The 25,697-nt window shown below is 38.2% G+C and overlaps 2 protein-coding genes across 4 annotated transcripts in view; one reads left to right on the forward strand and one right to left on the reverse strand.

Annotated features, from left to right (window-relative positions):
* Positions 1-25,155, forward strand: part of smc6 (structural maintenance of chromosomes 6) — a 25,523-nt gene extending 368 nt beyond the window's left edge. Inside the window, exons 1-27 of one of the 3 annotated variants that reach the window (XM_042437105.1) lie at positions 10,223-10,602; positions 11,810-11,958; positions 12,051-12,162; positions 13,315-13,420; positions 13,566-13,702; positions 14,224-14,285; positions 14,391-14,471; positions 14,609-14,710; positions 15,301-15,420; positions 15,664-15,759; positions 15,939-16,085; positions 16,207-16,295; positions 16,420-16,590; positions 16,716-16,894; positions 17,269-17,470; positions 17,571-17,685; positions 17,800-17,960; positions 18,597-18,732; positions 18,856-18,936; positions 19,038-19,208; positions 19,533-19,670; positions 19,935-20,080; positions 21,169-21,294; positions 21,416-21,521; positions 22,018-22,170; positions 22,296-22,393; positions 22,920-25,155. In XM_042437105.1, the coding sequence (XP_042293039.1) occupies positions 11,824-11,958; positions 12,051-12,162; positions 13,315-13,420; positions 13,566-13,702; positions 14,224-14,285; positions 14,391-14,471; positions 14,609-14,710; positions 15,301-15,420; positions 15,664-15,759; positions 15,939-16,085; positions 16,207-16,295; positions 16,420-16,590; positions 16,716-16,894; positions 17,269-17,470; positions 17,571-17,685; positions 17,800-17,960; positions 18,597-18,732; positions 18,856-18,936; positions 19,038-19,208; positions 19,533-19,670; positions 19,935-20,080; positions 21,169-21,294; positions 21,416-21,521; positions 22,018-22,170; positions 22,296-22,393; positions 22,920-23,007 (3,258 nt within the window). In that variant the 5' untranslated portion in view covers positions 10,223-10,602; positions 11,810-11,823 and the 3' untranslated portion in view covers positions 23,008-25,155. Of the gene's footprint in view, positions 1-10,222; positions 10,603-11,809; positions 11,959-12,050; positions 12,163-13,314; positions 13,421-13,565; positions 13,703-14,223; positions 14,286-14,390; positions 14,472-14,608; positions 14,711-15,300; positions 15,421-15,663; positions 15,760-15,938; positions 16,086-16,206; positions 16,296-16,419; positions 16,591-16,715; positions 16,895-17,268; positions 17,471-17,570; positions 17,686-17,799; positions 17,961-18,596; positions 18,733-18,855; positions 18,937-19,037; positions 19,209-19,532; positions 19,671-19,934; positions 20,081-21,168; positions 21,295-21,415; positions 21,522-22,017; positions 22,171-22,295; positions 22,394-22,919 lie in introns of those variants that run through there. The other 2 variants (XM_042437104.1, XM_042437106.1) reach the window with 2 other exon arrangements.
* Positions 1,132-10,237, reverse strand: LOC121914074 (tudor domain-containing 6). Its single transcript, XM_042437077.1, has 4 exons — positions 10,154-10,237; positions 1,696-6,836; positions 1,520-1,593; positions 1,132-1,268 (listed from the first exon to the last, which is right to left on the reverse strand). The coding sequence occupies exons 2-3, from the start codon at positions 6,809-6,811 to the stop codon at positions 1,547-1,549; spliced, it is 5,163 nt and encodes a 1,720-aa protein (XP_042293011.1). The 5' UTR covers positions 6,812-6,836; positions 10,154-10,237; the 3' UTR covers positions 1,132-1,268; positions 1,520-1,546.
* Positions 25,156-25,697: the final 542 nt, after the last annotated feature.

Consider the following 25,697-nt stretch of genomic DNA (forward strand, 5'->3'; position numbering starts at 1 on the left):
CTTAAATACAGCCTACGTTTTGCATAAATGCAGATAGGAGTATAATGTTGAGGTCATGGGGCATCTATGTGAAATCTCTTTACTCAACCTTCCCCTTTTTATACAGTAATCTAAACCACCTTTGGACCAGAATGATATCTATGACTGAGTTATAATTGTAAGGACTTTGCATTATGAAGGAATGCAATATCTGAAAGACTGTGATGGCAATAAATCCCTCAACAGTTCAAGATTGTACTCTTTATTGATGAATGGGTGGCCAAAGATAGACATGCATTAATAATGAGAAATGGGATCTGACATGAATATTAATATTGATAAAAGAACTTCAGTCAGACTTGTGTCAAAAAAGTGTGTCAGCTACTGTGAATGGTAGAATGATACAACTTCCTTAATCATCTCTACATCAATCCAAAACTCAAATGATCAGAGATCTGTTTCAAAAGTGGAATTGAACAAGATCCTTTTTTCACTGTAGCCGGTTATGCATTGTAGTCCACACTTCCTGGCACAATATCTGTAACCCACTGACCAAAAAAAGAAAAAAAAAGAAAAAAAAAAAAAAAGAAACACGTTAATCTCTCATTGGACCGACAACATTGTTGATTGGGAAATTTTACAAATATTAGGCTACATGTCTAAAAGAATCTCAAAAACATTTTTAAAACTAGCTTTACGTGTTTATACTGTGCACTCGCATTCTCTCTAGTTTGACTGTTCCTAGAAATTAACAGCTGTGTCCTTACTGAACTAGAATATTTTGAGATTTGGCAGTCATTGGTAGAAATGTTATAAAAATGTAATCATCATTGTCTAACTTTTAAAATCTCTCTTTGTAGTGTCCCTTCTCATCTAGGGATTTTTTTTTTGTTTGAACCTTCAACACTTTTGTTTCTGAAAAAATTTCCCCGATATCTGAATTGTATTTCAGGTTTAAGATTCAATATCATAATGGATAGCCTTCCTGCATTTCATCATTTTCATTTCAACATGAGCCTAGTGACTTTACAACTCAACATAGTGTAAGGCTGAAGAGAAAGAAGCCTGTTCATCCCTGGTCCTTTGAAAAGACAAGAATAACACAGCCTGCTCAAAGATGTACAATCCATGAAAACAAATATGTTACACTGATTCATTTATCCACACAAGTACGTTTATTAATACAAGGAGACATGGTAAAACAACAAACATACTATAGTCTGTTTAAAAAAAGTCTGACTGTACTGTCACAACATGTTTTCTCCACAGCAGTTTATATGGATCCAGTCCTGAAAGAAAAAACAAAAACAAAAAACATTATATAACAAAATATGAAACTTAAAAGTGCTTTCATGCATTCTCCTTTATGGGAATTGACTTTGTGATACCTGCATATGAAAATTACATTCCTAAAATGTAATTGTTGTTTGGCTATTAATGAAAAGGCTGTTACTGTAGTAGGAGAACCCTCATGACATATTAAATTTCCCACTGTCCTTGAAGAGGACTAATTGGATGAGAAAAACATGTTAAGTCCTACCATTCAGTCGATGGCTTTTTGATGAATTTAAACCCCAACACTTTCATCCATGGTCCTGATTTCATCCTGGTCAACTAAAGATAAGAGATCAAATGAAATTTTAAAAAATCTAGTTAATCTAAGTTTCCAACAGGACTCAAAATTTCAAAACATGACACCAAGTATGGTCAACTAACCTGTATCCAGACTTTCTGCCAAGGCATAGTCTGTGGCAAATCCTTTCCAGTATTTCTCCATCACTGTACTCACAACCACACCCTCGCACTCAATTTCCACTGCATACTGAGGAACTGCAATCTCTGAATGATCTTCCATGTTGAACACCGACACCTTTAGTGGTTTGTCAACCAGAAGATTGTAGAAGTCATCATAAACTTTGTCATCCCAGGAGCCCTTGGACTCTTCAAATCCATTCAAGGAGCACAAAAAGGCCTGAGGAGCCTGCTCCAGCAGACTCTGAGGCACTAATCTCACATTCTTGATGTCAACGTCTGACTCATTTCCGTAGTCAATAAACACAACATTGAATTTATCGTCATTTCGGCAAATGACTTGAGCTCGATACCACTGGTTGTCACTGGAAAACAGAGCAAGGCATGGACTGCCAGGGCCAAGAGTCTCTGGGAACATCATGTCCTGTTCTGCCTGTCCTGCTTCCTGCACAAGCCTTGCCACTTTGCCAAGATCCTCTGTGTTGGCGTACTGACACCAGAAGAAATGGGGTTCCACAATACAAGAGGCGTATACCATCTCCATCTTGTTCTTGGAAATATTTGGCTTCTTGTACATGCAAGTATTCACATTTACTTTGGAAACATTGTGTGTCATGTTGGACTCAGTTTGATCATCTTGGAGGAAAGTTTCTGTTTCAGGGCTTTCTGTCATAACACATTCTTTGGTGACTGGTTTCTGGTATACCTGCATTGCTGTATTTACAATCACTCCCTCGCACTCAATTTCCACTGCATACTGAGGAACTGCAATTTCTGAATGATCTTCCATGTTGAACACTGACACTTTTAGTGGTTTATCAACCAGAAGACTATAGAAGTAATCATAAACTTTGTCATCCCAGGAGCCCTTGGACTCTTCAAATCCATTCAAGGAGCACAAAAAGGCCTGAGGAGCCTGCTCCAGCAGACTCTGAGGCACTGATCTCACATTCTTGATGTCAACATCTGACTCATTTCCATAGTCAATAAACACAACCTTGACTTTATCTTCATTTCTGCGAATGACTTGAGCTCGATACCACTGGTTGTCACTGGAAAACAGAGCAAGGCATGGACTGCCAGGACAAAGAGTTTCTGGGAACATCATGTCCTGCTCTGCCTGTCCTGCTTCCTGCGCAAGCCTTGCCACTTTGCCAAGATCCTCTGTGTTGGCGTACTGACACCAGAAGAAACAGGGTTCCACAATACAAGAGGCATATACCTCCTCTGTTTTGTTTTTGGAAATGTTTGGCTTCTTGTATAAAGAAGTATTCACATTTTCTTTAAGGCGTGTCATGTTGGACTCAGTTTGAATACCTTGGAGGAAGGTGGCTGTTTGAACAATTTCATTCTTACCATGTTCTGTGGAAAATGGTTTCCAGTATTTCTGCATCACGCTATTCACAACCACATCTTCCCACTCAGTTTTCACTGCATATTGAGGAACTCCAATCTCTGATTGGTCCTCCATATTAAACACTGTCACTCTGAGTGGCTTATCAACCAGGAAATTGTAGAAGTCATCATAAACTTTGTCATCCCAGTAGCCCTTGGACTCATCAAATCCATTCAAAGAGCACAAAAAAGCCTGAGGAGCCTGCTCCAGCAGACTCTGAGGCATTGTTCTCACATCCTTAATATCAACTTCAGACTCATTTCCATAGTCAACAAACACAACCTTGAATTTATCGTCATTTCTGCGAATGACTTGAGCTCGATACCACTGGTTGTCACTGGAAAAGAGAGCAAGGCATGGACAACCAGGATCCAAAGTCTTGGGGAACATTGTGCCCTGTTGTGCCTGTCCTACCTCCTGAGCAAGTCTTGACACTATGTCCAGGTTCTCAGTGTTGGCACGCTGACACCAGAAGTAATTGGGTCCAACAATGCAAGAAGCGTATACCTCCTCTGTCTTGTTTTGAGAAACGTTTGGCCTCTTGTACATGTATATGTTCTCAATTCCCTTAGGGTACAAAGGAAGGGAAAGATGTGTCATTTCTGAGTCAGTGTTGCCACCTTGTATGAACGTCTCTGCCACCACTGTTTCTTTGTCCTTAAGAATTACATCCAAAGTTGATTTTCTTCCTTCATCCAAAGTCTTTTCATGTTCAACCTCTGGTACGGAGACAAGAGTTGTGGAATGTGGATGAATCTTTAGCTCATCTCTGGCACAAATTCCATTGCTGTTGTGGCCTTTACTTTTTTCTGTCATCTCCCTTAATGGTGACATATTCATGAACTCTTCAGTTAAACAGTCAACATCTGATACACTAGCCTGTTTTGAGCTGTTAGGGCACTGCTGGTCAGTCTGCTGAACTAGGCCATTCATCTTTTGTTGTTTTATCTTTGCTATGCTCTCTCTGACCTTCCCATTTACATTCAAGGAACCATCAAAAAGTTCAACGATTAGCTTCCCTCTTGCCCCCTTTGCCACTACTGAAATGGTAAAATTATGGCCAATGGCATTATCTGCAAACCACTGGTTGATTTCCTGTGGTACTTCGGCTGGGACATCAAACAGTCCAAGTGGAACAGCCTGCACGGGAACAGACATGGCAATACTTGCATCAGAGGGGAAGGCGCAAATATCAGATTCATTCACTGCAAGGGTATCCCCATAGTCCACAAAATGCACTTTAAGTTTTGGTGACATTTCTACCACTTGACCTCTGTACCACTGATTATCAGTGTACCTAGCAAAGCAAACACTGTTGAGTTCAATTAGGCGATCTGTGCACTGTGGCTGGCAAATTAGTTGCTTAACATTTTCCATCACTTTGTCAAATAAATGAGAGTTCCTGTCTAGCTGGCAGTAGAAGTGATTTACATTCTCTGAAGAGGTAACCCACACTTTTTCTTTTTCACCCACCTCAATATTGTGTGTGGAGTAATTATATGCATCTGATGGGACCAGAGGAAGGACTTTACTGTCAGCCTGTGCACATTTCTGAGCCAGCTGTTTGCAAGCACTCTGAGAAGATGTTTCAATATCTACAACATTAACCGACAGGCTTTCTTCATCAGATGTTCTAGCCTTTACAATACTTTTCAATCCAATGTTTGAAGAGGCACCTGAATCCACAAACTTCTGAAACTCTAGCGCAGCATCAGTCCAAGTGACAGCATTGGAATTAGTGGGATTCTTCAGATTGAATAGGCAACACTGAAAAGCCCCATCGACTCCGCCTAAGAAAGCTGGGTCAATAGGGAACACATCTCGCAGAGGGACCTTTTGAGTTTGACCATAATCTATAAATTTCACATCTACTACTGGGGAGTGGTGACTTGCAATGATCTTTGCTCTATACCACATGCCGTTTTCTGGATTATGGGTGACGAAGATGGACTCAACAAGTGGCTGAGGGTGGGCAGAGGCATAATGGGTTTGCAGGTAATCCATAAGGAGACTAAGAGAGTCATCATTTTCAGTTGCTTGACACCGGAACTTTTGTAGACTTTCAATGCAAGATACTTTTACATTGACAGAATTTCCTACAGTAAACACATCGTCATGATGAGCATCTTGCACCTCAGAGGAGCAACATGTTGAAAGATGCCCATTGTTGTGTATTAGAGGGTCTGAATGTTCAGAGATATATTTGATAGGATGAACATTGGGGCCAGAAGTCTGTATCTCATCTGCCCTGCGATTAACTGGTGGGTTCTTGGTACTTGGCAAGGTTTCCTCTAAAGCATCAACATTTAAGCTGACTTTGTCCTGGGAATCCACACACTGTTCATCCCCAAGTGAACTGAGAAATGATGATGCAATGGGGTCATTCTGGACATTTGAATCTTGTTCAGTCTTACAAGGTGGAAAAAATCCTGCCTTCTCTAAAAAGCAATTGTTTATGCATGCAGCATTAGCTGTATAGAGAGTGACATAATAGACATCATGAGGTATTTTGTGGTGGTTAAACCCAGCCACAACCGTCTCATTCAGCAGTAGTGATTTCAGGTACTCAGTCTGGTTTGTAGTCCATCTTGTGCCATTATCGTTTACTCCATCTAGAGAACAGAGATATGTGACCACTGGCATTCTCAGGAATTTTCCATGCAGTGGTCTGATGTCTCCAACTGGGACAAATTCAGTTTTTCCTTCATCCACATGCAAGACTTCTACAGAACCATCGCTAGTCACAATGTTCTGCTTTAGTAACGAGCGATGCCATCTGCCGTTTACTCCTTTAGCAGCACATGGATCCCCGCTGGTCTGTGGTTGTGCCTCTCCAAAATCTGAAGTTTCTTCATAGTGTTGGTGGACCTGTTCTGATAATATTTTAACTGCCTTGGAAAAAATCAGAAGTTTGCAAAAAATGTTCTGTGGATCAATTACCTCTGTCACATTAACAGTTTCAAATGTGTCAGTTAAGAGTTCTGGGTAAAAGTATTGGTCATGTTTCTCAAGTTGGCAACTAACATTCAGATTCTGTTCCTGTGTTATACGGTAGGCCTCAGAAGCATCTCCTTTAGGTAAATGTAGACATTTAAGTACAAGGCATTTAAACTCGCCCACTGGGATCTTCTTTGCAACTCCAAGTTTACACATGTGCTTGGAAATAACTGGTATATCAAGGAGAATTGTCCTGTCTGGCATCAGCACATGTTGAACCAGCCCCTTAAACTTCTTGCCAGGCAGAGACTTCAAAAACTTTGTGGCTCTTTCAGGCCAGTTATTCTCAAGGGAGATGACATTTGCGAGTATGCATGATTCAATTTCAGGAGGAAGGAGAAAACTGTCACTCTGGCCCCTTGCTAAAGCTTCACTTGTGGCAATATGGGGCTGTCCCTGGTCAATTAGAAAAACATTGGAGGTTTCACTTTGAATTGATACAATTCGAGCTCTATGCCAGGTGTCACTGATGCAGACTAGACAAAGGTCCCCTGGTTTTCCTTCTGATCCACAAAACTTCCTCTTAGGAATCTGAATTTCCTCTCTCATTTTCTCATAAACATGCTTCCTTCCATCATCCATGTTAACCCATAGTTCTACAAGACCACAATTGGGGTTTAGGTTTACCCTTGTGATGAGAACAGGTACATCTGATCCTGGTGTTGGAAGCCCAGGAATCGAACACATTGTGAAGCTCAGAGCTCAAATATACCTGCAAAAATGAACAAAGGAATATATTAATGTAAAGCAAAACAGGCCTTCAAATCAATTATTAAAAAGCACTTCAGAGGTAATGCCACTACTTTTAAATACATCACTAGTTGCTCAGTTTAGTCTAGCTGTTGCATGCAGACCATGTGCATCAAAACAAACCCACTCCAACCTTAACCCTCTACAAAGGGGGCATAGTTTGAGGATATGGCATGAGGTAAAGAAGCAGCTTTTATAGGGCACAGCTCAATACATTCTCCAGCAGCCACTATGATCAAACAGCTTTTTTGGAACAAAGATGTAGATGGTTAAAAAGATGGTTAAAAAAAAGAAAAAAAAAAAAGAAAAAAAAAGGTATTTGGCATTGTGTAATTGTTGACCATGAAAAATAAAGCACATATTTTTTATTTATCTATACAGAGGGCATTGTGAAGGGAAGAGTATATTTATTGAGCCTTGAATAGGCACTGCTAATTTTCTGCACTATAGGCCAACTTTACGTGTTTCCAAAACCAATTGACTGGGCTAAAAAAATAACTTACAATTTTCACATAAAAGCTGAATTGGAAAAGTTAAACTTATGTCATTGTTTACAGTCATGTGGTTATTATGGAAAAGAGCATAGTGTCTATTTTTCTGGAAGACAAATCCAAGTGACATTTCAGAACCTGAGAGGGTGTTTAACCACACACTTAACTCCACCATCTGCTGCACAATAAAAACATTTTAAACCATTTTTCAAGGTGCATATTATTATATATGTATACACACACACACACACACACACACACTGTAGATAGATTCTATCAGCAGACAGACTAATTTTTTAAATCCACATGGGCAGAAGAGTCTGTAAACACAGTCAGGTATTTATCTTTGAGAAAAATAGACTCTTAGCTATGAGACTCATACATAAATGATAATACATGAAAGCACAAAATGGGGTTAATTTATATTGTCCTATCAAAAAAAGTCAGCACTACAACTTCAAAAATGTATACTTCCTATCTATAAATTAAAGCCACTGACTACTCCACAAAATTAGTATGTTTTGGTAAATGTCCCATTAAGTGACTTTCTGTCAGTAATTGCAAGAATCTAGTTGCGATGACACTTTTTTTGGTAAATGACTTTTTCTTGTTTTGAAATGTTATCAGAATATTTGAGACTTTTCTTCTTAAGGCAGTGACCGTCTGGTTGTTTTATTCCCAAAACCACTACTACTGAAATTATGATGATAACAGATATCTGATTTAATTTGCTTCACTTTAACTGTACAAAGAGATGTGATAGTCACTGCCTAATTTTTGCTGTTCTAGTTACAAAATTGCAAATGCATCATGTGGTAGCAGGAACCAATTCATGAATCATTAGAACACATGCCAAACACAGGAAATCTGCATCTGCAAAGAGGAAGAGTGGTCAAAATCCTGAACAACATTGACTGACAGGGACGTGACAGGTCAATTGCATGTAAAAAAACCCAAAACAAAACAAAACAAAAAAAAAAAAACCCAAAACAAATAAATGTTTTGGCCTAAAAAAAAGCCAGAGAGTTGAATCAACACTTCTGATAGCTTTAACAAAAAAAAAACCAAACAATATGAGCTTCATCCAATTGGTATTTGGTGCCATCCACTGTTCATTTGCTGAACATTTCAACATTTTTAACATGTATGAACCAGAATTCATGCTTCACTTAGGTGCAAGATTTCTTACAAAACTTTTATGGTTCAATAATGTCAGCATTCATTCATCATTTACATGACAGTGAGCCACACCATTGCACTGGGTGACATGTTCCTTCACCCTGAAGAGTATGGGCAAGTTAGTTTGTTAAAAAACTGAAAAAACTGCCCCAAACACTTAACAGCGATCACATTTTCATTCTCCAGAGAGTAGTTAAAACGCTGTTCTCTTCACAGTGCTTCACTAGCTTCTTATGCTACATATCACAACCTTTTGACTTTGTACTACATTGTAAATTTCTCAAAGAATTTCAGTAAAAAGTCAAGAGGTTGTGACAAACTAATGCCCATACTTATCAGGGTGAAGGAACAGTGTGGCTCATTGACGTGTTTTTAAGTCATATATGGACAAAAATGGTGGTCTACAGCACGGAGGAGGCCTATCAGACACTTTTCTGTAAACTGTGAGCACTTCAAGCAAACAGTCTTATCTTCTCACAGCATTTAATTTGAATAGGCCTTAACCAATAAAGCTACCCTGTATTTTACAAGAAAACCGAACAGATGAATACAGAATAAAACAATTTTTTTTTTTTAGCTTTTTCTGTTTCATTTTCCTGACTTTGGGATTCTCTCGTGATCGCTCAAATTTGTCTTGTGACTCTGTGGGGGGGGGTCCGACCCCCAGGGTGTAAAGAATAGGTCTAAACAGTTTAGCTAACAGTGGTCTTACTCCAGAACATAGGCCTACTTAGGCTAAATACTTATGTAAAATAATCCTGATGTCATGTAAATTACTCTGGAAATTTACTAAAGATTCTATAAATTGTTAAGTGCAACTTAACTCCCAATGCAAAATAAATGGTAACTAATTAAAACAAAATATCCCATAGTTTCTCAGGTGCATTTAACAGAGGGCTACACGGCCCTCTTAAAAGGACGGTATCACAACTTTTCAAGTCTGTCTTTAAACAACTAAAACAAATTCATACCTAAACAGGTTTTTCTTGCCATTATCATTCCTCCTGTTCATACTGACCATTAGAAGATCCATTCGTAATGCACTTACAATGTAACTGATGGGGGTCAAAATGCATTTAAAAGTTTATATGAAGCTAATATGAACCTCCAGCCATCCAAATTGGAAAAATCATGTAAACATCTCTCAATGTTACAGTCTTTTTAGTGCCAGAGTTCCTCTTTTTGTTGCTATACTTCCACCACAGCTCAACAGGGAAACACTGTCTGCGGAAACACAAAGAGGGAATTTGATGCTAAAAAGACTGTAAATGTGGCAGATATCCACTTGATGTGACTAACTCAGACTGCTGAAGCCTCATATAAACTTTTAAATGCATTTTTGCCCAAAATAACTGTGTGGACACACTGTGGATTTTGCCCCCCAATCACTTACATTGAAAGCACATTTGAAGGGGCTTCTTTTAACAGCCAGTATAAACAGGAGGAATGATTACAGCGAGGAAAACCTCTTTCAGTGTTCATATGGACACCTGACTGTTGTTTTAAGACAGACTTGGAAAAAATTCGGAGCCTATCAGATTAACTTTTAGTTGGTGATGGTTTGCAGATTATTACAAACTAAAACACGAATCGCTTTGTATTTTCTCACCGTGTTTGACACAGGCGACACATCTCATGTTGTGGTTCAATGGCAGGAGATGAGGGGCGGGTACTCACACGTGTTTTTAAAGGTTTTGATTGCGCGCGTCTTCCTTTTAGCGTTTTGAAAAATACCTACATGCAGGACATCAAGCGTAACATTTTGAATAGTTGTTGTCATAGTGCAGCTACACTGCAAATGTCAGACGATGTAAGGCTTCTTGTAGGCATACATTTAATTGAAAAAGAGGAGCATTTGATATTGGAGGCATACACAGGTGGGCGGCGAGCCAATCACGCAGCGCGTCCTCTGTTCCGTGTTTGCAAGTGAAGTCACCCCACAAGTGACAAGAGTGTTGCAGTTCACTTCACAACACTCCGACCAGGAAGTCTTAAAACGTTGCTGCCTGTATGACCATGTTATTTTTGCAGGCTGCACACACAGGCAATCGCACAATGGTAGGCGAAGTCTATAATCAGTTTTATCATATTTGTGATCCAAAGTGCTAAAAGAGTATACCAGAGTTTGTTTTGTATTTACATGTTGCTTTAGGCTGTAGCTCTGGACTTATGTGTGTTGTCTTGAAAACGTTTCGTCACTGATCTGAGGGTTTTCTAAAATTCTGCTGACTGGCGGGGAAAAGACTGCGTGTTTAGTGGATTTTGAATGATAGATATGCCATAATTTGTCTGGGATATCTATTATTCAGACAGATTGTCTCACTGAGAGTCATTTAGAGCTGCAGCCTTCATGTTGCATATCCATCTACATAAACAAAACTTTTTGAAATAGGTTTATATATCCCTAATGAATCTCAATCTTAGTACGAATCAGTTAGAAAACATTTGGAAACCCAAAACTTGGAGTAAATGCTTATCTGCAGAGCTGTGTTGCATAATAACACCTGTTGCTGGTTTCAGCATGTGGCTTCCTGGCTTGAAGTCAAAAGGTTAAAATCTCTCTTTTTTTCACATTTTCACTCTTTAGGAAACCAGTTTTTGCAATTGCATTATTTATAGCTATTCAGTATCTTCAAATATTACCCTGCAGTAGCTCTGACGTCACCTTTCTACGCCTCTCAAAATAGCAGACACAACCCGGACTGCATTTCAAAAGTATCACTCAAAAAGGAAGGAACTAGTAGAGCGTGCTTAGACAGCACGGAACAATGAACATAAATAAAAGTTGTTGACACACTTGGCATAATTCAAAAAGACGCTTAGTGGTTTTTACAAAAGAAAAGTCTGCAAGTTTTTCATTGCCAAAGAAATCTGATACAAAGCCTGTCAAGACTGACTCATAGAAAGTCTGTTTTTGAGTTAAGTACAGCTGAAAGGATAAGTTGATCAACAGAAAATGAATCGGCAAATTATTTTGATCAACGATTAAGGCCAAATGTTCATTGGTTCCAGTTTCTCATATTTGAAAATGTCCTTTTTATTCTATTTTGTATGATTGCAAATGGGTTTGGACTGTTGGGCGGGGAAAAGAACATTTTTTAACAATTTATTTTACATTTCATGGTCTATACAATTATGAATTAATCAAGAAAATAATTAGCAGGTAAAGAAAATAGTTGCAGCCCTAGAGTAAAGGAAATATGTATATGGTTATTGACGTTGCTCTTCTGTTTCATTTGCACCTTCCTGTTAACTGTATTTTCAGTGACTTGTTTCACAATGAGTAAAAGGAAAGGTAAAGTGATCAGTGACCCGACAACTGTTAAGAGCCATAGAGTAACAGTTGGGGGTCTGGAAGATGCACCAGATGATAGAAACTATCAGGAACCATCTTCCAACAAATTCACTCACACGGTGAGTCATTTCCCTATAAAGCACAAATCCTTTGTCTTTGCTCCTCAGCAGCTCATTAACGGGTGTGTAATATTTGCTGCATGTATTTTTAGGGAGACATCGGCCTCATTGAAAGCATCACTGTCAAGAATTTCATGTGTCACTATTTGCTCGGTCCGTTCCAGTTTGGGCCCCATGTGAACTTCATCGTCGGCAACAATGGAAGTAAGAACCGGATATGTTAATGTCATGTAACCTGCTGTTGACTTTGGCTTGTATGTTTAACACATTCCAACCCGTCCGGGGTGACAAGCAAATCCATATATGCAGCATGTTACTCTATAAAACCAAAAAGAGGCAACTTGATCATCCATTTTTGTTTGTTAAACAATCAAACAAATTGGATTTTATTTCTTAATTATACATAAATATCTGGGCTGTCATTTTTAAACTAAGATCGTTATTATAGTGTTTAAAATGCACAAAAGTAGTTAGAATGTAGGGCACCGAATTAGGGTTATCTCCTCAGTATATTATTAGGAGATTATTTGATTTATTAGGGTTTTGTCTAAATAAGACATTTTTAATGATTGTTTTGTTATTTGGTCTTTTTATTGGGAATGAGCTACAAGTCGTTAGTGATTTCTTGATAATGACAGTGACATTTGTGGTAATATTCAAAGATATGCTTTGTTTTTTAAAAGACACTAGATTTTAAAGATCCCCTCCAAACATGATTTAAGACATATATAAATAGTCTGCTTGCAATAATTTGTATCTGATAGGGTTTTTAAGTAGTTATTAAGTCGTTAAAAATCTACAAATTATGAATACCAAAGCAATTTTCTTTTCTTTTTAACTGCTGGACATATGATGTGTATGTGCACTGGAGGCTTCTGGTTTCCACATCGCACTAGTGTAAGTTACATATTGGACCAAGAATGGCTTCCAAACTGGTTGTGATCTCACAGAATTCACGTCTTATATACACATCTTAAACTCAGAGGGTGAATACAGAGAGACAGACTCCCCCCCCCCCCAATAAGCAAAACACAATTTTGAGTGGAGGGAGACTTAAAAAGATGCGTTTGCATGACTTAATTCATCTGCAGAGTGAAAATAATAGTGAAAAATCCAATTTACGGATTTTTAAATTAAAGCAGTTAATTATCTATGGAAAGAAGTTACACCACTCTTTACAACACAGGACTAAGAATTTGTTTATTCAAAGCCAGCCCTCCTAATGTATTTCCTGCGGATACGTGATTTGTGTTTATTTGCATACATTCTTTAGTTCTACCTGCGATATGTCTGCGGTAAGTTTTCCATGCAGTGATTTAATCTCTCGTCTATGTTGTTTCCCGATTTCATTCTCAGGTGGAAAAAGTGCCATCCTGACAGCTTTGATTGTGGGCCTCGGTGGAAAGGCCACTGTCACAAACAGAGGAGTGTCACTCAAGGATTTTGTGAAGTTCGGTGAAAAGTAAGTAAGAGTCGACAATCAATCAAACCCAATCCTCAATGACAAATCAATGTGTATCCTTATTAATGTTGTTGGAAATGCTTTAATCTCTTCACCAGCAAGGTATTTCTACTAGAATGCTCTCACAGTATAGTTTGCTCTTTAGTACCGCAGATATAACAGTGAAACTGAGAAACAGAGGACCAGACGCTTATAAAAGGGACATCTATGGCGACTGCATCGCCATCCAGCATCGGATCTCAGTTGACGGATGTCGGACCTGCAGGCTGAGGAGTAAATCAGGTGACTTTGCTGAATTACAGATATTCTTCATGCCAGGGTGACTCACTTGGGAGTGAAGACAAAGCACTTCAATCAGACCTTTCGCCTAAGATGTATACATTCTTTACTCTTGGTTAGGAATTTTCCTCTATAAACTCGCATGTGTGCATTTTATATGCATAGCACTGTTTCACATCACACCGTCTGTATCTTATATTTATATTCACAGCTGGACTGATGTCTTTCATGTGTTGTAAATGTCACTAGGTTATTTTATAAATAAAAAGATCTTAAACTGCACTTTGCCAGCATGCCGGTTACTGAATGAGCACGCTGAAAAGTTTGCTCCTAAACTTGGGCAGCAAGATAACGTTTCAGTCTAAGAAATGTGTTCAACCAACCGTATGATCTCTGTCAGAGAGATGCTGGCTGTGTTGCTGTTGTGCATCAAATGAAATGTAAAGAGTATTATGCAACTTTAATGATTATCTTTTTCAGGACAACAGAGGTATGAACCTCACTACTTCTAACTTGTATTTTAGGGCAACTCATCTCAAACAAGAAGGAGGAACTGACGGCCATTTTGGACCACTTCAATATCCAGGTATTTACTGTCAAGCTGGTAAAAGTCGATCTTTTTGTTCGTCAACTTTTTTACTTCCAGTGGATGCACTAATAATATTTTCTGCCCTTTTGAAACGTTGTCCAGCTGGATAATCCAGTGTCCATTCTCAACCAAGAAATGAGTAAACAGTTCCTGCATTCAAAAAGTGAAGCAGACAAATATAAGGTACAACACCACCATGTTCACTGTTAGCTCGGAAATTTAAGATTCAACCTGTTTTGAAAGAAGCTAATATGATCATAGAACATTTTTTAATTGAATGTTTTGGTTTCCTCCCTCTTTTCTGCTTATTTAATTTGTAGTTCTTCATGAAAGCAACTCTGCTTGAACAGATGAAGAGGGATTACATCCACATCAAACACACTAAAACAGTCACACGGCAGCAGGTTGAGAGACAAGAGGAGGTAAAATATTTAATACACAAACTTCTTACCATTGATTTATCCCATCAGGTTTTTCCATATCAAGGCTGTAGCCACTTAAATTTACTGACAAATTCTTGATATCAACAACCAAGAAAATCTAATGAAATGTTCATTAGAGCTGCAACTATTAATGTAATAGTCGATCGACATAAAATTAATCAGCAACTATTTTGATAATCGATTAATCAATTTAGTCATTTTTCAAGCAAAAATGCTAAAAAAATTTGCTGGTTTCAGGTTTTCAAATGTGATGATTTAATGCTTTTCTTTGTCAAACATGACAGTAACCTGAAAATGTTTGGGATCTGAACTGCAGACTAAACAAAAATTCTGAGGACGTCGCCTTTGAAACTGCAAAATTAAAACTGGCATTTTTCACTCAAGAAAATAATCAGCAGATTAATCGATAATGAAAATAATCATTAGTTACAGCCCTTATATTAACATTTGCTTACTGTATAGTGTCCAATTCATGTGCTTTTTTCTTGGTACTGATACGTTTGTGAATAATGCAACATGTATTCAGCTTGCCTCAAGTAAAACAAACCAGTTCAAATGTTTGTTTTCAGTGTCTCAAGGACCTGAAGCAAGAGTTTCTACAGAGGAAAGAACGATATGAAAATTTGTCGTCCTTCAGTGAGATGAAGGAGGTTTTGGAGAACCTGAAGAAAACAATGGCATGGTGTTTGGTAAGATTTGGTTAGATATGGTACATTTTAGTAAGTCTACTATCTGCTGCTTTTTGAATTTCTTAAAAATTAGGATTTTTTTATTAAATATTAGGGGAAAAAGGGAAAGAAAAAGAAGAAAAAACCTTTTGAAAAGTGAAAGAATGTTTTGCCTGAAACTGCCTTTGAGCACCCAATTTTCAATCAGTTGCATAATGCACTCGAACACGATCAAGGTCACTTTTTTTTTTAAATCACTTTCAGGTCAGAGAGAAGGAACAGTTGGTACAACAATTGAAGGAGGACATTGAAAAGGAAGAGAATAATTACACACATCAATACAACCTTCAGCTCTGTCAGGTGAGTCATAAATGTTTATCTCCTGTTAAATATATATATATACAAGTCTGTTTACGAACTATCACCACCAGGAGGTCTCCTCCACCGGAAAGAAAAAAAAAAAGATCTAGCGTGCAAGTAAATTATTTTAGGCGTTGCCTGTGAAGGTACATTCACTCTTTCTCTGATCTTTCACACAGACTAAGGTCATACAAGTAGATAAAACACTTCAGTGCATCAAAAGCAGAATTGACAGTCTAAGAGAAGAACAAGAATCACTATCAGAGGACAATCTCAAGATGAAAGAGCAAGTGAAGGTCATTAGGAAAGCTCACAAGGAACAGGAGGTAATACAAAAAATATGACAAGCTGGTTCTGTGTCTCTTCAAAACTCAATTTATTTCTTAATATGTCAAGTGCACATGAGTAATATATCGGTTATGGTGACATATCTATCTTCTTCCATAGCTTGTTTACTTTCGGGCTCTGAACAAACTCAAACAGTCAGAGCAGGAGCAAAATCTTCTCCTGGAGAAAATTAACAAGGCAAAAACAAGGTGGGAGAGAAGAAATGTAAAAAAAAACAACTATAAAGGAAGTCTTCATTACATTTGATAAGAATTTATATCCTCCAATATATTTCTGATGTGTTATAGATTAATTGTATGTACTGTATTTCAGTGGGAGCCTGAACAGTGAGGGAGAGACAGAATATATGAAACGACAGAAGACGTTATCCCGTCTGAAAGAGCAGCTTGCAGAGCTTGACGATCAGTGTTCACAGCTGAATCATGAGATCAAAAACAACCATCAGGCTCTTTTCAAAGGAAAGGAAGAACAGGACAAACTGAGGTACGAGAATTTATATTTTCTTTCTCATAAATATACCGTTTAAGGAGGAGTGTCGTATGAGTCGGAGCCCAGTTTCCCTGCACTCCAGTGAAATCTCACGATTAAGCTCTGTTTATATTGACTAGACTGGAAGAAAGGAATATCCAGGTTGCCTACGAGTCCAAACTGAAGAGGAAGAATCAGCTCCTCGCCAGTCGATCAAACAAGCTGAAAAGATTCGGAGATCATGTGCCCGACCTGTTGGGCTCTATCGCTGAGGCTTATGCAACGGGACGCTTTGTCAAGAGACCTGTTGGTCCAATAGGTGACTTTATTATTTATTGCCTCCCTGTCAAGAGTGAGACGAGAAGATCGATACCATTCTCAGAGTGGTATCGATCTTCTCATCTAAGTCTCAGTAAGAATGCAAATAATGTATTTCTCAAATGTTGATTTATTTGTTTAAACTTAGTCACCTGTAAAAGTGTCATTTAATCAGCAGAGGAATTAAATGACTTACTATCCTTTAAAAACTACAATGCAGATCATTTTTGACTGAATGATCTGCATTTAAATGATTATTTTGTTGTTTTTACAAATGTTGGAAATTCAATTTAAATCAGTTCATTTTAAGTGAAGCAGAAAATTCAGTTGTTTCAATTGTACATATTTCAGTTGACAGTCTGTGTTTGCTCTCAGGGGCGTGCATCAGTTTGAAGGATCCCGCGTTAGCTGTGGCGGTGGAGTGCTGTCTGCGGAGCTTCATGAAGGCTTTCTGCTGTGACAATTACAAGGACGAGGCGGTCCTTCAGGAGCTCATGTCTCGCTTTTATCCGAGGGGCAACAGGCCACAGATCATCGTCAGTCCTTTCTCTGAAAAAGTTTACAACATTCATGGACGGTCAGCAGCTGCAGCTTTTGTGATTTGTTCACTTTTTTTGTGTCACATTTTTTGACATGTTTTAAAGCTACATTTTGTTTTTCTACTTTGCCGTTTGTAGGAAGGCGTGTCATCCAGAATACCCAGCTGTACTGGACATAATCACAGCAACCAGCCCAGTCATCATCAACTGCCTTATTGATATGAGAGGGATAGAATCGATTCTGATCATTAAAGTTAGTGTCTCACAAAGACATGTTTTGCATGTGTGATTGTTGCAGGAGTGATGTCGTAGTTATTTTTCATTTCACCCCCAATCAGTCGAACCTCTTCTTCATGTTGGATTGCAGGAAAAAGAAAGAGCGAGGAGGGTCATGCAGCAAGGCTGGCCGCCCAAAAACTGCCGTGAGGCCTTCACTGCTGAGGGAGATCAGGTGTACCCGAACCGTTATTACACCTCTGACTTCAGCATGGCAAAGTTTCTCGGTGGGGATCTCGAGACTGAAATAAGGTAGATAAGCTTTCACGACGATAAGATAAGCTGGGAACAAAAGGCAGCAAAGAGATTATGTTTAATTGTGTCAAAACGACTTTTCCATAACATTTAAAAATTAGATGATTTTGAGTTAAAAGACACCGTTGACATTATCAACATTGTCTTGTGTACAGTAGCCTGTGTTTTCCTGTCCTCATGCTTCAATGACACCATTTGATACTTACACTGAGTGAAATATTCAAACCGAAAGTATGATGTTTTTTTATTGCTGTACCCTCTTTTATGTCAAGTGGAAATGAAAATTGGGCATCTTGTGCCTTGTCATCTGTTGCCTTGTTTCGAATAGTGAATAATTTTGTATTTTTTTCATTTCATTGTCATGATAGGAGGACCAACAAAAGACTAGACAAAAATATTTATAATAGGAAATTTAAAAAGCAATTTTTAAAACATTAGGATGTGAATGCAAAAACCCATCAGTGGGTTATTCAAATGGACTCTTCTCATCATGGCATTAAATGGGATCTAACATCAGTTTTTTGGTTTTTTTGGAAACTTTATTTTCATTATCATAAGTTTTTTAGAAACAAGGTAAATTTACAGCTGAGTGAAGTTTTGATTGGAGATAATAATCGATCCTGCCTGTCACAGTATGTTGGATTCAGACCTGGAGAATCACCAGGCTCAGCTGTCCAGGTTTCAGCTCCACGTGACCTCTGTGAGCGAGGACATCCTGACCATGGAGAGCAAGCTGAACAACACCATCATGACCCTGAAGAAGACTCTGGTCAGTGAACCGTACTCTTTTAAAGTGTGAAGAACACGGTCCAACTTAAAGAGTAAAGAAAAAGGAGGTAGTTCAACATTTTTGTGTGATTTAATTTGCTCTTTGTTTATGTTTTCAATGCAGGTATCTGTGAATGAAGTTAAAGCAACGATAACTGAGCTGGAGACTGTTGGGGACGAGCAGATTGATGACATCAACTCCTTGGTGATCATTTACTTTTTATTTGCACCCTTTCAAAACAGACATAAATCCCACTGTCATTTTTTTTTGAAGGTGTAATATTTTCAAATCTTCAAACGTTGCAGGAAGAAGTCGCTGCAGAGAACCAGCAGAAAATCGAGGCAGAAAAGCAAACGGTTCATGAAGCAAAGACAGAATTCGACAAGTATCGAAAAATGGCAGAAGACGCAGACTCCAAGTATTCGTCTGTCAGAGAACGAATTGATCAGCTCTCTGAGGACATGGAGCCGTTGAAGGTACACCACTGCATTGTCATGTCACTTTGTTCAGAGTCTAAAAATAGTGTCAGAAACCAGAAGAGTGTAGGCAACATTTCACTGCTGTTGCTGGCTGGTTTCTGTGGTTTTGACGCCACTGTTCCGTCCTCTGCTTTTTAAAACGTTTGCGATGTGTGAATTGTTTGAATGTAAAGCATTTTAAATTGACAGCATTATTTTTCTCTTGAATAATCATTTCCGGTGTCGTGAAGTAATTTTGTAAAGATGTAGTTTAATCTCACACCTTCCACCAGAAGTGGAGATGGTGATATTGATTATTATTTGTTTGTTGTTTGCTCAAAGGATGAGCATCTGAAGTTAGAGGCGGAGTGTGGAAGACATGAACGAAACCTTAAGATCTTCGAACACAAACTGAAGATTCATGAAGACAACATCCAAGCTATGAAAAGTGAACTTTCCTCAAAAGAAGACGAGTTACAGGTAACAATAACATGTTTGACAAGAGCTGTGCTAATGTAAGTTGCTCATTAGGTCATCTTTAGTTGTCACATTTACCTCAGGGATATAATTTTTGGTCATGTAAATGCCCAGTTGTAGCATTTAAGCTACATTAAGCTATCCAGATCAGCTAACAGTAAGAAAACTCGATCAAAGAGATGATTTACTGCCTCCTGAGTACTGCAGCTGTCTCTAGCAAAAATTCAGAGTTCCCAGTTTTTCATCGGACATCACATGTGATGACAGGAATATCTGGCCAAAGCCACTAAGATCAGCCCCGAACGGCAGCAGGTGACCAGCAGCACCAAGAAGATCGACATAGAAATCACTCGGCTGAAGAATAAGATCAGAGTGTACGAGAGCAACTATGGTGAGCAGGAGCAGGTGGTCAGGTGAGAAATCACAAGCTTTCCAAAAAAAAAACTTTCACAGTGGTTGAATCTTAGTTGCATTCCCCAGAGACAGAGCGGATGGAGCCAAAGAAGCAGATCTATACAGAAAATATAAACTTAAAGTCTCCCTCCAGTCAGAAATGTGTTTTGCTTCGTGTTACTTCAGTTGAATGATGTAGAGTTTGACACTAGGAGGCTGTTTTCACTTTCATCCGCTGAAGGGGAAACTGAAAATCTGAGTTTAACAGGTGGGTTTACAGTCACATCACAACTAGTCTGGAGCCAATCATGGTCCAGTACACAATTTATAAAAGCCTCCAGTGCACATACAGTGAAAATGGACTTTTCAGTGAAGTAGGAGACATCTTTCATCCCTCAGTTCAGCTTTTAAAATGAACAATATTTGCAGATTCTGGATTTTTAAATGAGGGAGAAAGAGGAAATGTCATTTTAAGGAAACTCAATTTATTACTTTGAGCAGAGGATTTTTTTTTTTTTTTTTAATGTCTTCAAACATGACTGCAGGGGATCTTTAAATAACTGCTTTATCCTAGAGCCGAGACAATTGTTGAAAATTATCAGCAACAATTTTGATTCGATTAATTGTTAAAATGGTTTAATTAAGTAAAAACAATAAATTCCAGCTTCTCAAATGTTAACATTTGCTGGTTTTCTCTGTTTTATATCATTGTTGAATGAATATCTTTACGTTTTCATCACCTCAGGCTCTCAGGACACAGGACATTCCATACACTAAATTATATTAATCTAAAAATAATTGTCAGATTAACAATTTATTAAAAATATATTAAAACTTTAATTGCAGTCCTACTTTACTGAACCAAGTGTCCTTCTCTCCCTCTAGACTGGTTTACTAGTCAGACAAAATTCTCGCCAGTGAGGTTCAACTCATCCAATGAGATTACTTCTGCCACTGACATTTTTTTTTTTTTTTTAAATACCTCAATCCAATCTACCCTTTGGCCATCACTAAATCATCCTCTGTCCTCGTTTTACATGTGCACACTGAAGGCAGGAATCAGAAAAATCTTTAAACTGTGCTAATTTCTTCCCTCTGCCCTCATTAGGGAGTACGCCGAGGCCCTCGCTCTCTACAGAGAGAAAACCAACCAAGTCAGAGATCTGCGGAAATTCATCGATCGGCTCGATAACATCATGTCAGACCGGCAGAACAGATACAAAATAATGCGTAGGTAAATAACAGTCCAGTGGGTTCGAAAAAACAACTCATAAATACATTATTATAACGTTTAATTGGACGAGATACAGTAAATCCTGCTTTTGTCTGATGCTTTCTTCCTCTTCCTCCTGAAGGTCACTCTCTGTGAGATGCAAGTTGTACTTCAATAACTTCCTGATAAAGATGAACTGCTGTGGCTCCATGATTTTTGACCACAACAATGAAACACTCTCAATCTCGGTATGTGTGTTCACCAGTTATTTTTAGGAAATGCATTGAAAGTTTGTCGCCTGTTTTGTTTTACAGCGTTTTCCGTGTCACATGATCATTGTGTTTTTGTTTTGTTTAGCAGTTACCATAAAGGCAAGAATTAGAGTTACTGAGCAGTTATCATATTGAATAAAAAGGCTGTGTTTTATTCTGAAAGGTAACAAACTAAATACAGTTGAATTGGGAAATCTTGAAGGAAGATGATTTACATTTTCACATGAATGCATCAAACTGGAACCTGCTCAGGCGTCCTGGTGGACAAAGGGGTTTAAGATGCTGACCATGTAAACTTAACAGCCCCGGTTCGAGTCCATCCCTCCTCTCTCTCTCCTCATTTCCTGTCTCTACTCAAAAAATCTACCCAAAATCCTTAAACAAATAACTGAAACCTGCTACCGGCAGAAACTTTTTTTTTTTGTTTAACTCAATACAAGTAATACACAAACCTCTTCTTGCACACGTAAAGGTAAATCCTCCTGGCAGGGAGGATGATGACGTGAGTGACATGAGGTCCCTCTCCGGTGGCGAACGCTCCTTCTCCACCGTCTGCTTCATGCTCTCCCTGTGGGAGATCACCGAGTCACCCTTCAGATGCCTCGATGAGTTTGACGTCTACATGGTGAGCTTGCAGAGATGTCAGACATACACACACTGCGATCTGGAGCGCACACACAGTTTGTAGCTTTACTCGACCGTGGCTTTCAGTCGCTTTCATTAATGAATCTCCTTCATTTCCTGCGTAAGGACATGCACAATCGGAGAATCTCTCTGGATCTGCTCCTGGAGCTGTCAGGGCGGCAGCACCTTCGACAGTTTATCTTCATTACGCCGCTGACCACTAGGTGACGCTCTCTTCAATATCTGTCTGTGTTTACATGCTGCTCTCTCCACATTTTTTACTTTTACTTTAACCTTTACATCTTTGTTTCTTGTATAGAGGATGTAATGTGGCACCAAATTAATTACAAATAGTTTTTGCTGTTAATTATAATGCATAACTCAACCGATGCATTTGTAAATAAATTTATAAAGTGATTAAATAAAAACTGTAAAAGGGCTTTTTAAATCTTACCATTTCTTATTTACTAGTCTGTCTTCCTGTTATTATAATTAAATGTGTTTTTTGCCCTTTACTAATAGTTTTTAAATGCATGATGTAAAAGCAAATTTGATAAATAATTTCTTAGTTTTTGTTTACAAAACCGTGAACATGTTTGTAATTATTACAGCGCCACTCTGCAGCTGCCATATTCTACTTTTAACAGTTCATTTCCTATCGTCCCTCTTTGCTTTTATAAAGACTTTTTTTAAATGTGTCCGTGATGTTCAACGACTGACTGAATGTTACCTTCGCTTTGTGTCTTTCAGTAGTCTACCCAGAACTAGTCTTATCAAAATCCATCAGCTTCAGGATCCGGAAAGAGTGCCGAGTCAAACAGGAGATGAAGATGTTTGAAGTGATCTCCAGTGAAATAAAACATAAAAAGGTGACATTTATGTGCATGATTACTGTATATTTCAGTGTTATTGTGTGTGTTTGGGAGTTGCTGCTTGTTAATGTCATTTTATCAGTTTGTTTGCTGTAGATAAATTTGTGAACGTATTATGAGACAGAAATTATGATTGTGTAATGATATTGATGTGCTGGCTGCATACAGAGGTACTTTTACTTATCAAGCTAACATTTGATTAGTTTTTTCACCCTGAAGGGTCTGTTATTGGTCTATGGTACCAGCAACACCGATGTCTCTTAATAGCGGCGTTATCAGCTGAAACTTCTTTGGTCCGTTTGGGTGTTTTAACAAACATTTAAACAAAAAACTATGAATAATAATAATGATAATAAATCAAACAATCCAATGACACAAAACAATCATTTATGTAACAATATTTATGTTTTTACTTATGTATCTTGGAGGAAAACGGGGGATTTTGATCTTCCAAGCACAGAAAATAACAGAATGGTCATTGAAACAATCAGAAAGCAGCTCTGACTCAATAATCCTGCCTGCATGAGGAACAGATATCAAATCTAGCAGAAGTGATGATGTTTCAGTAACCCTGGTAGGTTCGGTAATGAGTTGAGTTAAATTTATGTTATCAAATAAGCTTTTATCATTTGAAGAGGAACAATTAAACCAATTTACATTAAAGTCCACTAAAATAATCAAAAATGGATGGACAATTAAGAGAGATAATTGTAGACAATAAACATTTAGTGGATTCAAAAGGTGCAGATTGAGGTCTGTAGAGATTCCCTATAATCAAATGTTTATAATGATGAAAACTTATCTTAACAAAAAGACTCTCAAAACACTCAATTTGAGGAAGAACAAGTTGTGACCTCAGTCTAGAAGTGACATATGTTGCCTCCTCCTCTACTGGCACTATCTGTTCGAAACAAAACATACTCAGTTTGGATTTCCTCATCAGAAATACTACTGTTGAACCAAGTTTCAGAAAGAGTGATAACTTTAGGTCTATAGTGAGAAACTCAGGCTGTCAGAAGGTCAATTTCCTGACTTTTAAACCTTTTACAGTATTACTGCTGTAAAAAATAATTTAAAAAATGGTATGAAAATTGCGTACTCTTAGCTGGTCAGCTGAGAAAAGGAAGTCACACCAGAGCGCAAAACACAAATGTGTGCACACACAGACATAAACAAGACAAAAAACGCACAAACAAAGATTTACATGTAAAAAAAGTATAATGTCACGAGAGAGACACTTAGTCTGAATAAACTACAGGGGATAAAATGCAACAAAGCATTTATCCGTCACAGAAAACTCTCACTCCATGATGATGATGATAATAATAATAATAATAAAAACAAGGGGCTCAAACAGGAGAGAGAAAGTAAAATGCACAGAATTAAAAATAGGACTCAAGAAGAGCAGTCTTGAGCACAGTTTGTTCACATTATTTAGGACAGTTCCCGAAGGTCAGTAGACCAATCCAGCAGGGTAACTCAGTTCAGGTCATGTCTAGATGGTAACCCTAGATTTGTGAAACTCTCACAAGATTTGCACGTGTTGTTCTTTTATTGTGCACATTGTCATTGTACAAAATAATTATGTTTTATGATGCGACTGGTTAGGTTTAGATCATGGTTTCTTTTGCAAATCTAGGGTTACCGTTTAGACACGAACCTGCGAACGAGTCAAGTCAGTTTTATTTATATAGTGCCGGGAAATTTTCTCAGGGCACCTTGACATGGAGCAGGTCTAGACCGTACTGTATAATTTACAGAGACCCAGTATTCCCCCAAGAGCAAGCACTTGGCGACAGCAGCAAGGAGAAACTCCCCTTTAACAGGAAGAAACCTCGAGCAGAACCAGCTCTAGCCTGGTCGAGACGGGTCAGGTGGGTGTGTGGTGTAGATACTGCGAGTCTGCAGATAGACCTACTTGCTGCAAACTGTAAACAGTAACGTTAATGTGTCATCCTGCTGGATCGGTCTACTGACTGTCAGGAACTGTTGTAAATAATCTGAACAGTCTGTGAGCAAACCTACTCTGATTGTGTCTAGATGGTAACCCTAGATTCATGAAAGATCCAGCGACTGATCATTTTAACCCAAACCATGATCTTTCCCAAACCCTAACCAAGTGTTTTTTGTGCCTAAACCTAACCAGACCTTAAGCACAGAGTTGTCACATCATAAAACATAATTATTTTGTACAATGACAAACAATACGCACAACAATGGAGGAACAATACATACAAATCTCGAGGGAGTTTCACAAATCTAGGGTTACCATCTAGACACCTATAGAGCACAAAAATAAACTAAGGATACATTTATCAGTCACAGAAACTCACACTATATGATACTCTGTGTACTGTACAGAAATAAACTAAGATAGTTTTAAAGTTCAGATAAGATAATGTTACATTTACTCACGTCCTTGACAGTACCCGACAATAGTCCATCCCAGTAGAAAGAGTCAAATAACGCTACTGGTTACAACCCCCCCCCCCAAAAAAAGAAATGTTACTATGGTCCTGTTTGTGTTTGGGAGTTACTGCTTGTTAATGTCATTTTGTCAGTTTGTTTGCAGGAGATAAATTTGTGACCATATTGTGAGACAGAAATTGTGTAATGATATTGATATGTTGCCAGGACACAGAGGTACATTAACTTG

The sequence above is a fragment of the Thunnus maccoyii genome, chromosome 16 (genome assembly GCF_910596095.1).
Source record: "Thunnus maccoyii chromosome 16, fThuMac1.1, whole genome shotgun sequence".
Classification (NCBI taxonomy): Eukaryota; Metazoa; Chordata; class Actinopteri; order Scombriformes; family Scombridae; genus Thunnus; species Thunnus maccoyii.

Bases quoted from the DNA above. Each gene is read 5' to 3' on its own strand.
- LOC121914074 (XM_042437077.1), bottom strand. From the start codon at position 6,811: ATGTGTTCGATTCCTGGGCTTCCAACACCAGGATCAGATGTACCTGTT. The intron at 1,594-1,695 runs GTTAGTTGACCA...TCTTATCTTTAG, and splicing joins GGCAGAAAGTCTGGATACAG to TTGACCAGGATGAAATCAGG.